Raw genomic sequence first — 13,148 nt, 5'->3', positions numbered from 1 at the left:
CACGCCCTCTAATGCCGCAGGTATGTTGGTTGTGGCATTACAGTGATTGTCTGGCTTTACAGCTTCGTCAGGTCTATATCAGACCTGGTGCCGCCCTGCTCGGCACAGTCAGCTCCGGAATCACCAGTGTAGGGAGAGTTGCTGCAGCGATAGGGACAGAATAGGTGGGGTATACAGTTACTGTGGCTATACTATAATTGAATACACAAATCCAGCTAAACCAACAGACCTTCTAGGGTCTTTTTTGCACCTTAATCATGTTTACTTAATTGCAAAGCATTCCAGGCCCATGTTTTTTTTCTCCATTTGCTTGTTGGGACTGCAGACTACAGCCAGATCCTTAGTACAGTGTGAAAATCCAGCTATTTTAAATGGGTTTGCCCATCCCAGCGGTCACATCTGAGTACGCTCAATTTTTTTCCATTTTTGTGGTACTATAAAAAATTTTGAGAGTGTCTTATACAATTTCTTGATACCATTGTGCTGCTAAAAAAATATCTAGCTGCAAAAAAAAAAATTTAGCTACAGGTCAGATATTTTACACTGGGTTTTGTCTGCCACACAGATGGCATATCATTGTGGTGAAAACTGTGCCATTTCAGGCCTCCATAGAATTGTTCTTGTTGTGTCATAGCCTACTTACTGACACAATTTTGCTGGCCAAAAAAAAAAAATACAGGCCAGATATTTGATAGTGGGCTATGTCCATTAGACGTCTCTGCTCTCTTTAGGCTACAAATTGTGGCATTTCAGGCCTACATTGAACTGTTTTTGCTGCGTGCTACTCTAGTTAGTGACAGTATTTTGCTGTTCAACACTTTATCAAAACCTACCCGGAACTGCCGGATCTGCATGTGAAAGTATGACGCTCATGTGCAGCTTCCGGCTCACAGACTTGTGTGTGTTGTCCTGACTCCCCACGCATTGGAACTCTAGACTGCATATGTTGGAAAGGATTTGTGAGTAGAAGATGGCAGTTGTTGACTACCAACATCAACAAGGCCATTGATATTCAGTTCTGACTCCACACATAAGACCTCATGAGTGGACATGGATGTCAGACATTTGTACCATCCTACAAAACTTTGAGGAGTCCACTAAGATGGTGAGCGGCGATGACGCCATAATTAGCATCACCATCCAACTTCTCTGTATTCTGAAAGCTCTTTGCTCAAAATGAAAGAGGATGTATGGCAGAAGGAGTACAATAAGATGGAGCAAGGAACGATACAGGGTGATTACACACAGCCCAGTCTTATGCCATCCCAACATAGATTGGTTGACAATGAGGAAGAAAAGGAGGAGGAAGAACAGGAGCTACTTTCATGCGCTATAGACGGTACTAGAAGCACAACTGTCATACCATCTGTTCAGCGTGGATGGCCTGAAGACAGGGAGGAGGAAGAGAGCATGGTCAGTTTTCCTTTTGGTGAGGACACAGAAGTTTTGCCTGTTAGCAGTCTGGCACACATGGCAGACTTTATGTTGTGCTGCCTTTCCCATGACCCTCGTATTCTCCAAATTTTGGGTGACAGTCATTACTCGTTGGTGACACTTCTAGACCAACGCTACAAGGAGAACTTTCAATCTGTTACTCCAGTGCCAGACAGGTCTACTAAAATGGTGCATTACCAGAAGGCCATTGTTGTGGAATTATTAAAACAATTCCCATCTTAAAATGCTGGCGGCAGAGGTCACAGTTCATTGGACGACCAAAGAGTACAGGCGAGACAGACACAACTTCAATCCAGCAGAGGCAAGGGAACACTGTCAAAGTTCTGGAACAGTTTTCTCAGACCTTCACATCGCACTGGCCCTGAGGCACGGGGTATTCTCACAAGGAGTGCAAAGTTTTGGATGCAGACCCGTTGAAGCGCAAGGACCGCGCGAAACGGCCGTCATCTCTCCTGCTCGCATGAGCTCCTTTTCTTCTCCCCCGGCCATGAAGTTTTAATTGTGAAGACTCAATAAAAATTTGCTACTTTGAAGATTGGTGAGTGCATCCTGCATTTTTCTTTTGCTACCTGAAAGTTTTGGAAGATGTTGAGGGAGTACCTTGCTGACTGTACCAGTGACCTCCGTGATTCCTTTGTGCCTTTTAATTAATGGGTATCCATGATGGACACATGGCATGAACTGGCTCTCTATGCCTTGGAGGTCCTGGCCTGCCCTGCCGCTATTATTTTGTCAGAGCGGGTTTTCTGTGCCGTTGGTGGAACTATAACTGATAAGCATATCCACCTGTCAACAGAAAATGCTGACAGGCTGACTCTCATAAAAATGAACAAGGGCTGAATTGGGCCAGACCTCTCTACAAAACTGAATGACAGCAGCGAAAAACAAAGTCAAATCCAATGTCTTTTTTGAGAACTCTATTCTTCACACCCACACATGGCTATACCCTTTCTGATTTTGCCTATTTGCTGTTATCCTTCTTCTCCTCATCCTCATCAGCCACCACCACTAGATCACCATTGTGACCATGGTCCATGATGCAACAGCCACGTTATTGTGTTAAAGGATGTTTTTAATGCCCGTTAAAAAAATGTTTACACAGTATGTTGATGTGCACCCACCAGGGGGAAATGTTTGTCAGCCAATACACAGTGTATGGGCATTACAATTGTAGGAAACACACTCCTTTAAACTGTGAAAACATTTTTAGGAGGCCATCCTCAACGTCTCTTCCGACACCGCCACTAGATCACTGTGATGCAACAGTAAAGTTATTTTTTTCATAAATGCCCATCAAAAAAATGTTTACACATTATGTTGAGGTGTACCCCCAGGGGGAAATGTTTGTCAGCCCATACATTTAGGGTATGGGCATTACAAGTATGGGAGACTCACTCCTTTAAGCTGGGAAAACATTTTTTGGAGGCTATAGTCCATATTTATTCCAAGTGGGATTGGGGTGCATGCAAATTTGGGGTAGGCCTTGCATTCACTTATGGGCAAACTTTATGGGAGTACAAAATGACTAATAGTGGGAACTGTTCAATGGGTTGTTGGGATGAGTCCAAATTTTTGGCAGCCCTTCCACTCACTGAATATTCAAAAACAGTATAAGGGACCCAGTATTTAATAATGGGAACAAAGAATAGCCAGCTGATGGCTCTCTAAGAATAGTGAGGGCTGACTGCTGGTCCTATAAAATAGACTGTGACTTTCAGAGTCCCTCCTTCATAAATGAAATAGGATGTGTCTGATGATGTGTCACATACCCCATGTCCAAATAAGGTTGTAAAGTGTTAAAATGACATTTCCCAGTGGATGCTTTTGTCTTGGTTGAAAGCAATGCTAAAGTTGAAAAACGTATCAAAAATGCTACGTGTGAACAAAGCCCAAGTGGTGGAGGAACATTTTTGTTTTGGGTTATTTATTTTGCCTTACATACAAAACATTACAATGGAAAGGATGTTCCTTAACATATTTCCCAGGAAAATCCATTTTGTTTTTGTTTTTGTATGTTTTATTGTGTGCCTGTAAAACTGGCGTAAGACTCTGACAACATTGTTCACAGCAGTGACCTTGGAGTCAGGAATGCTTCCAGGTGCTGCAAAAAATGCTCTCTTTTCCCATAGAATTACATTGGGCTTGTTGCTCAGGTCGAGCACCCGAACATTCCAATTTGCTCGACCCAAGCAACGAGCACCCGAGCATTTTAGTGCTCGCCCATCACTAGTTCTTTACAGTTAGAGGAGTCAGAATGTGGAATGCCGACCACAAGAGGTAGTAATGGCCAATACTATAACAGCAATTATAGGAGAACTGAATGATTTTCTTACATCCAATGGGTGATAACAATTTTTGCGAAAAAAGAATGTAGAACTGGTGGAGAAAGTTTGAACTTTATAGACCCAAGTCTTCTTTTCACTTATGTAACACTGAGTATTCTGAATCAGATACCATTTCAATCCTGTTTATTACTTACCATGTTTATCTGATACTTTAGAACCCATCGCCGTATACGGCCTGCCAGCAAATTCCTCGGCATGGTTGACGAGAGCATCTTTCACCGTGTCATAACCACACAGTACAACCAGCCTTTGGGCACCTAGATAGACAGTGAATATTGGTCCGTATTTCTTTGACATCTGGATAAACATAATAGGAATATTTATTAAAATGATTTTACAGCTTAGTTATCATTAAAAGCCTCCATTTGATGCATTTTTGTAGCAGCTAGTCCACATGTCGAATTCTGCTCTCTTCAATGCTGACAGAAATCTAATGCTCTGATATCTCTTTCCTAAAAAGTGTTTTCTGATATTTTTTTTTTTAAAAAGTGGGCCACAAGAAAAAAAATTATATAGAATTAGGAAGTAACCCATAGCCCCTTATCTGACACACTCTTGTCTTCAGTACTGCCGTGCTGGTGGTGGTCTTCGCTCTTTGGTTATGTCCTGTGGCAATGGTGTATTATTCATGCACACATGACCGCTGCAGCCAATTACTGTCACCAACAGTGAGGTCATCTTGGCAATTTTGTTAAAATACTAGACAATTAATTTAATGCTTTAAAAATATAAGACGTTTGCAAATTTTTAAATCTCTAATTTTTTGCAGACTTAGGTGTTCTTTCGTTAGCAGACTACACACAATAATGTAGCCTGATCCTGCAGTCAGGTGCTATTCTTTTTTATCTGCCCTTTAATTTACTGCCTGAAAGTAACGAAAACATTGATCTATATTTGCCCCCCTTTCACATGTAAAGTGACATGGAATAAATGGCGCTATAAAAAAAAGTATAATAGTAAAAATAGTAATGTTGAGCATATGGAATGGAGTAACCCATGACTGCAGAATCCACACAGGGTTTGTTTGTTGTTCTCTTTATTAGGAAATAAAGTAGCTGAATACACAAAATGATTGGATGTGGAAATGAAAGGGAAGGTCTGTGACTTTGACATTGGTGACCTATTCTTAGGAGAGGTCATCAGTGTCTGATCCTTTGGATGGGGCATACGGCACTCCCACAGTTTAGCTGTTCCTGCTGCTGTCATTGTCTAGAACTGCTCAGTTCCAGACAATCACAGGAATATCTATATTAACTATATAACAACTGCAGCTGGGTGCTGCATAAGTTGCCTCCTATCGGTTTGTATAAAATTGAAATTTCATTACTCCTCTAAACAATTACAAAACAAAGATAATTAGCTCATAAATTGGCTAATTCATGTAACCCAGCAGCCACAACAAGGCAACCTTCTTTGCTGGGAATCTAACCTAATCTGTTTCCCTTCTTGAGCTGATAGCCTACATTTATATGGGTAGGTAGGATCCTGTTGTGATTAAAAACATCTGTTGACGGGTAGAAGGTTTGGTCAGAGAGCCTATGCATACAAATATCAAAAGACTGTCAATCACTTCCAAAAAGAACAGGTGTGAACAGGTTCATAGTAAGAGTAGCAATCTCCATATATAACTATCAGCCTATGGCAGATTTAATCACAGGAGCATCAACAAGATCTTACAAACCATTTAAATGTAGGTTATCTGTCCAAGAGAGGAAACATATTAGGTTAGGCTGCAGGAAAAAGAGGAAATGCTCCAGTAAAATTTTCAGAGTAAACTTTATTCCATCAAAAAACAATTACAAATATGGTGGACAGGGACAGGAACAAGCGACGCGTTTCAAACATGGTTGTTTGCATGTAATAAAATAATTTTTTTCACGGAAAAAAATGGCATGGACTTCGCCAGAGAGGGAAAGTGTTGTGAATTCTGTGGCTGAGTTCACTTCTGTGGTCACAAGTGGTATTGCAGTCTCTGGGCTTCCTCCCTCAGGTGTTTTGGTGAGCTCGTTGGCTGCCTTGCTATTTAGCTCCACCTGAGTCTGTCTTCCTTGCTCCTTGTCAATGTTCCAGTGTTGGATCTGAGCTACTGCATCTTTCCTTGGGCCTGCTGCTCTGCTAGATAAGTGCTTCTAGTTTGTTTTCTGTTTTTTCTGTCCAGCTTGCTATTAACTTTTGCTGGAAGCTCTGAGAAGCAAAGGGGTGCACCGCCGTGCTGTTAGTTCGGCACGGTGGGTCTTTTTTGCCCCTTTGCGTGGTTTTCGTTTTAGGGTTTTTTGTAGACTGCATAGTTCTCTTTGCTATCCTCGCTCTGTCTAGAATATCGGGCCTCACTTTGCTGAATCTATTTCATTCCTACGTTTGTCTTTTCATCTTGCTAACAGTCATTATATGTGGGGGGCTGCCTATTCCTTTGGGGTATTTCTCTGAGGTAAGTCAGGCTTGTATTTCTATCTTCAGGCTAGTCAGCTCCTCAGGCAGTGCCGAGTTGCATAGGTAGTTGATAGGCGCAATCCACTGCTGCTTATAGTTGTGTGAGGATAGATCAGGTACTGCAGTCTACAGAGATTCCACGTCTCAGAGCTCGTCCTATTGTTTTTGGTTATTGCCAGATCTCTGTATGTGCGCTGATTACTGCACGCTGTGTTGCCTGATTGCTAGCCATAACAGTACAAGGAGCCAACCAATGATTTCCAATAGAGGGAAAAAAGAAATCCTGACATCATTTTTTTTTCTTAGCTCTGTCTTCAGTCTTTTTTTTCCCCTAGACATTAGAGTGCTTCAGGACACAGCTGTGGACATGGATATTCAGGCTCTGTGCTCCTCAATGGATAATCTCGTTGTAAATGTACAAAAGATTCAAGATACTATTGATCAGAAATCGATGCTAGAACCAAGAATTCCGATTCCTGATTTGTTTTTTGGTGACAGAACTAAGTTCCTGAGCTTCAGAAATAATTGTAAGCTATTTTTGGCCTTGAAACCTCATTCTTCTAGTAATCCTATTCAACAGGTTTTGATTATTATTTCTTTTTTGCGCGGCGACCCACAGGACTGGGCGTTTTCTCTTGCACCAGGAGATTCTGCATTGAGTAATGTTGATGCATTTTTCCAGGCGCTGGGATTGCTTTACGATGAGCCTAATTCAGTGGATCAAGCTGAGAAAAATCTGCTGGCTTTATGCCAGGGTCAGGATGATGTAGAAGTATATTGTCAGAAATTTAGGAAATGGTCAGTACTCACTCTGTGGAATGAATCTGCACTAGCGGCTTTGTTCAGAAAGGGTCTCTCTGAAGCTCTTAAGGATGTAATGGTGGGATTTCCTATGCCTGCTGGTTTGAATGAGTCTATGTCCTTGGCCATTCAGATCGGTCGTCGCTTGCGCGAGCGTAAATCTGTGCACCATCTGGCGGTATTGTCTGAGAGTAAGCCTGAGCCTATGCAGTGCGACAGGACTATGACTAAAGTAGAACGGCACGAACACAGACGTCTGAACAGACTGTGTTTCTATTGTGGTGATTCTACTCATGCTATTTCTAATTGTCCTAAACGCACTAGGCGGTTCGATAGCTCTGCCGTTATTGGTACTGTACAGTCCAAATTCCTTTTGTCCATTACCTTAATGTGCTCTTTGTCATCATATTCTGTCATGGCGTTTGTGGATTCAGGCGCTGCCCTGAATCTGATGGATTTGGATTATGCTAAACGTTGTGGATTTTTCTTGGAGCCTTTGCGGTGTCCTATTCCGTTGAGAGGAATTGATGCTACACCTTTGGCCAAGAATAAGCCTCAGTACTGGGCCCAGCTGACCATGTGCATAGCTCCTGCACATCAGGAAGTTATTCGCTTTTTGGTACTGCATAATTTGCATGATGTGGTCGTGTTGGGGTTGCCATGGCTACAAACCCATAATCCAGTATTGGATTGGAACTCTATGTCGGTAACCAGCTGGGGTTGTCAGGGAGTACATGGTGATGTTCCATTTTTGTCTATTTCGTCATCCATTCCTTCTGACATCCCAGAGTTCTTGTCGGACTTTCAGGATGTATTTGAAGAGTCCAAGTCTGATGCCCTACCTCCGCATAGGAATTGTGATTGTGCTATCGATTTGATTCCTGGTAGTAAATTCCCTAAGGGTCGTTTATTTAATTTGTCCGTACCTGAACACACCGCTATGCGCAGTTATGTGAAGGAGTCCCTGGAGAAGGGACATATTCGCCCATCGTCGTCACCATTGGGAGCAGGGTTCTTTTTTGTAGCCAAGAAGGATGGTTCGCTAAGACCGTGTATTGATTACCGCCTTCTTAATAAGATCACTGTTAAGTTTCAGTATCCCTTGCCATTGATTTCTGACTTGTTTGCTCGGATTAAGGGGGCTAGTTGGTTTACTAAGATTGATCTTCGTGGTGCGTATAATCTGGTGAGAATCAGGCAGGGAGATGAATGGAAAACGGCATTTAATACGCCCGAGGGTCATTTTGAGTATCTGGTGATGCCGTTCGGACTTGCCAATGCTCCATCTGTTTTTCAGTCTTTTATGCATGACATTTTCCGTGAGTATCTGGATAAATTCTTGATTGTTTACTTGGATGACATTTTGATCTTCTCAGATGATTGGGAGTCTCATGTGAAGCAAGTCAGAATGGTTTTCCAGGTACTGCGTGCTAATTCCTTGTTCGTGAAGGGATCAAAGTGTCTCTTCGGTGTGCAGAAAGTTTCATTTTTGGGGTTCATCTTTTCCCCTTCTACTATCGAGATGGATCCGGTTAAGGTTCAGGCTATCCAGGATTGGACTCAGCCGACATCTCTAAAAAGTCTGCAGAAATTCCTGGGCTTTGCTAATTTTTATCGTCGCTTCATCTGTAATTTTTCTAGCATTGCCAGACCATTGACCGATTTGACCAAGAAGGGTGCTGATTTGGTTAATTGGTCTTCTGCTGCCGTGGAAGCTTTTCAGGAGTTGAAGCGTCGTTTTTGCTGTGCCCCTGTGTTGTGTCAACCTGATGTTTCTCTTCCGTTCCAGGTCGAGGTTGATGCTTCTGAGATTGGTGCAGGGGCGGTTTTGTCACAGAGAGGTTCTGGTTGCTCAGTGTTCAAACCATGTGCTTTCTTTTCCATGAAATTTTCTGCTGCTGAGCGTAATTATGATGTGGGCAACCGAGAGTTGCTGGCCATGAAGTGGGCATTCGAGGAGTGGCGTCATTGGCTTGAGGGTGCTAAGCATCGCGTGGTGGTTTTGACTGATCATAAGAACCTTACTTATCTTGAGTCTGCCAAGCGCTTGAATCCTAGACAGGCCCGTTGGTCGTTATTTTTTGCTCGTTTTGATTTTGTGATTTCATACCTTCCGGGCTCTAAAAATGTGAAGGCGGATGCTCTGTCTAGGAGTTTTGTGCCCGACTCTCCGGGGTTATCTGAGCCGGCGAGTATCCTCAAGGAAGGAGTCATTGTGTCTGCCATCTCCCCTGATTTGCGGAGAGTGTTGCAGAAATTTCAGGCTAATAAACCTGATCGTTGTCCGGCCGAGAAACTGTTCGTCCCTGATAGGTGGACTAGTAAAGTTATCTCTGAACTTCATTGTTCGGTGCTGGCCGGTCATCCAGGAATCTTTGGTACCAGGGAGTTGGTTGCTAGATCCTTCTGGTGGCCATCTCTGTCACGGGATGTGCGTGCTTTTGTGCAGTCCTGTGGAATTTGTGCTAGGGCTAAGCCCTGCTGTTCACGTGCCAGTGGGTTGCTTTTGCCCTTGCCGGTCCCGAAGAGGCCTTGGACACATATTTCGATGGATTTCATTTCTGACCTTCCCGTTTCTCAAAAAATGTCGGTCATTTGGGTGGTCTGTGATCGCTTTTCTAAAATGGTCCATCTGGTGCCCTTGGTTAAATTGCCTTCCTCCTCTGATTTGGTGCCTTTGTTCTTCCAGCATGTGGTTCGTTTACATGGCATTCCTGAGAATATTGTTTCTGACAGAGGTTCCCAGTTTGTCTCGAGGTTCTGGCGAGCCTTTTGTGGTAGGATGGGCATTGACCTATCTTTTTCCTCGGCCTTCCATCCTCAGACTAATGGCCAGACCGAACGAACCAATCAGACCTTGGAAACATATCTAAGATGTTTTGTTTCCGCTGACCAGGATGATTGGGTGTCATTTTTGCCGTTGGCTGAGTTCGCCCTTAATAATCGGGCCAGCTCGGCTACCTTGGTCTCTCCATTTTTCTGCAATTCTGGGTTCCATCCTCGTTTCTCTTCAGGACAGGTTGAGTCTTCGGACTGTCCTGGTGTGGATTATGTGGTGGACAGGTTGCAGCAGATCTGGACTCAGGTAGTGGACAATTTGACCTTGTCCCAGGAGAAGGCTCAGCTTTTCGCTAATCGCAGACGCCGTGTGGGACCCCGACTTCGTGTTGGGGATCTGGTTTGGTTATCTTCTCGTCATATTCCTATGAAGGTTTCCTCTCCTAAATTTAAACCTCGTTTTATTGGTCCGTATAGGATTTCTGAGATTCTCAATCCGGTGTCTTTTCGTCTGACCCTCCCAGACTCCTTTTCCATACATAATGTATTCCATAGGTCGTTGTTGAGGAGATACGTGGCAACTATGGTTCCATCTGTGGAGCCTCCTGCCCCTGTTTTGGTGAAGGGGGAATTGGAGTATATTGTGGAGAAGATTTTGGATTCTCGTGTCTCTAGACGGAAACTCCAGTATCTGGTCAAATGGAAGGGTTATGCTCAGGAAGATAATTCCTGGGTTTTTGCCTCTGATGTCCATGCCCCAGATCTTGTTCGTGCCTTTCATGTGGCTCATCCTGGTCGGCCTGGGGGTTCTGGTGAGGGTTCGGTGACCCCTCCTCAAGGGGGGGGTACTGTTGTGAATTCTGTGGCTGAGTTCACTTCTGTGGTCACAAGTGGTATTGCAGTCTCTGGGCTTCCTCCCTCAGGTGTTTTGGTGAGCTCGTTGGCTGCCTTGCTATTTAGCTCCACCTGAGTCTGTCTTCCTTGCTCCTTGTCAATGTTCCAGTGTTGGATCTGAGCTACTGCATCTTTCCTTGGGCCTGCTGCTCTGCTAGATAAGTGCTTCTAGTTTGTTTTCTGTTTTTTCTGTCCAGCTTGCTATTAACTTTTGCTGGAAGCTCTGAGAAGCAAAGGGGTGCACCGCCGTGCTGTTAGTTCGGCACGGTGGGTCTTTTTTGCCCCTTTGCGTGGTTTTCGTTTTAGGGTTTTTTGTAGACTGCATAGTTCTCTTTGCTATCCTCGCTCTGTCTAGAATATCGGGCCTCACTTTGCTGAATCTATTTCATTCCTACGTTTGTCTTTTCATCTTGCTAACAGTCATTATATGTGGGGGGCTGCCTATTCCTTTGGGGTATTTCTCTGAGGTAAGTCAGGCTTGTATTTCTATCTTCAGGCTAGTCAGCTCCTCAGGCAGTGCCGAGTTGCATAGGTAGTTGATAGGCGCAATCCACTGCTGCTTATAGTTGTGTGAGGATAGATCAGGTACTGCAGTCTACAGAGATTCCACGTCTCAGAGCTCGTCCTATTGTTTTTGGTTATTGCCAGATCTCTGTATGTGCGCTGATTACTGCACGCTGTGTTGCCTGATTGCTAGCCATAACAGGAAAGCCAGTGACTGAGGGCAGATATTAATAGTTTAGAGAGGGACCATGGTTATTGTCCCCCGCGGCTAAAAACATCTGCCCCCAGCCATCCCAGAAAAGGCACATCTGTAAGATGTGCCAATTCCAGCACTTAGCCTCTCTATTGCCACTGCCCTATAGCGGTGGCATATGGGGTAATAAGGGGTTAATGTCACCTTTGTATTGTAAGGTAACATTAAGCCGGCTTAGTAATAGAGAGGTGTCAATAACACACCTCTCCATTGCTAATTTTATATTTTTTTAAAGGGTTAAATAAACACATACATGCAGAATAAAGTCTTTTAATGAAATAAAACACTAAACACTGTTTGACCATTTTATTGTTACTGTAATCCATGTGACGCCCTCGAGTTCCCGTAAAAAGTTTAAAATAAAAAAAACAACAATATACCCATACCTATCTAGCATTCAGTCAGTCCAATGCCATAATCCATATCTGAGGTACAGTATATACAGTTTACAACTAGGAGCAGTGCTAATGCGACTGGCCTGGCTGTAAACCATTGAGGAATGAATGAAATGCTGGGAGCGGAGCTTCAGTGACTAGCAGCGACATCACTGAAGCTGCGCTCCCTGCCGACATGAGCTCAGATTAACTCTTTAGCGTGGGAAAATCAGCTGGCATTTTCCCACGCTCAAGAGTTCATTTGAGTTCATGCTGGCAGGGAGCATAGCTTCGGTGACATCACCACTAGTCACTGAAGCTCCGCTCCCAGCATTTCATTCACTCCCCAGAAGTCTACAACTGGGACGGTTGCATTAATACCGCTCCCAGTTGTAATAACTTTATATGCCCCAGATATGGATTACAGCTTAGGACTGACTGTATGCCGGGCAGAGGTATGGTAAATCGTTAGTTTGGTATTTTTTCATTTATTACAGGAGATTGAGGACATCGCATTGATTACCATTAACAAAATGTTCAAACAGTGTTTATCGTTTTATTTCATTAAAATACTTTATTCTGCATGTGTGTGCTTATTTAACCATTTACAAACTTTAGGATTAGTAATGGATGGATGTTTTATTGACACCTATCCATTACTAACCTGGCTTAATGTCATCTTACAATACAAAGGTGACATTAACCCCTTATTACCCCATATGCCACCAATACAGGGCATTGGGAAGAGAGAGGCTAAGTGGCTAAGTGCCAGAATTGGCGCATCTTACAGATGTGCCATTTCTGGGGTGGCTGGGGGCATATGTTTTTAGCCAGAAGGGGTCAATAACCATGGTCCCTTTCTAGGCTATTATCTGCCCTCAGTCACTGACTTTCCCTCTCTGGCGCAGAAAATTGCGCTGGAGGCCATGCCTTTTTTTTTCCATGAAAAAATTATTTTACTAAGTACATACAGATCCTACATTTTACACGCACAGACTACTAACAGTATTAGACACTGACATTTATAAATATAAGTGTTCTGCAATGGTTTACTGTCTGTAAACCATGTTTCCTATCCTGTCGGCTTCTGCAATGATTTTTCAGAAGCCAACATTTGAATTATCGGCTATTCTGTTATCTCTCTAAAAAATATACAGATATATATATATATATATATATATACGAGGGGCGATCCAAAAGTAATGATAATCAGTTATTTCTATTGCACACAGAAATTAAAATAAAATGTTTTCTTCTCTCTTAGGTACCCACTAGTCCAGGAAAAAAAAATCACTTAAATAGACCACGATTCCC

The 13,148-nt window shown here is 43.2% G+C and overlaps 1 protein-coding gene across 1 annotated transcript in view; it reads right to left on the bottom strand.

Moving 5' to 3' along the window:
- The window catches only part of LOC138638749 (cytochrome P450 2C25-like), a 419,304-nt gene that overhangs the window by 232,535 nt on the left and 173,621 nt on the right, over positions 1–13,148 (bottom strand). Inside the window, exon 3 of the mRNA XM_069728305.1 lies at positions 3,935–4,097. Coding sequence (XP_069584406.1) covers positions 3,935–4,097 — 163 coding nt within the window. The remainder of the gene's footprint in view (positions 1–3,934; positions 4,098–13,148) is intronic.

The sequence above is a fragment of the Ranitomeya imitator genome, chromosome 5 (genome assembly GCF_032444005.1).
Source record: "Ranitomeya imitator isolate aRanImi1 chromosome 5, aRanImi1.pri, whole genome shotgun sequence".
In the NCBI taxonomy this organism is placed as follows: Eukaryota; Metazoa; Chordata; class Amphibia; order Anura; family Dendrobatidae; genus Ranitomeya; species Ranitomeya imitator.
This window is presented reverse-complemented; position numbering and strand designations above follow the sequence as displayed.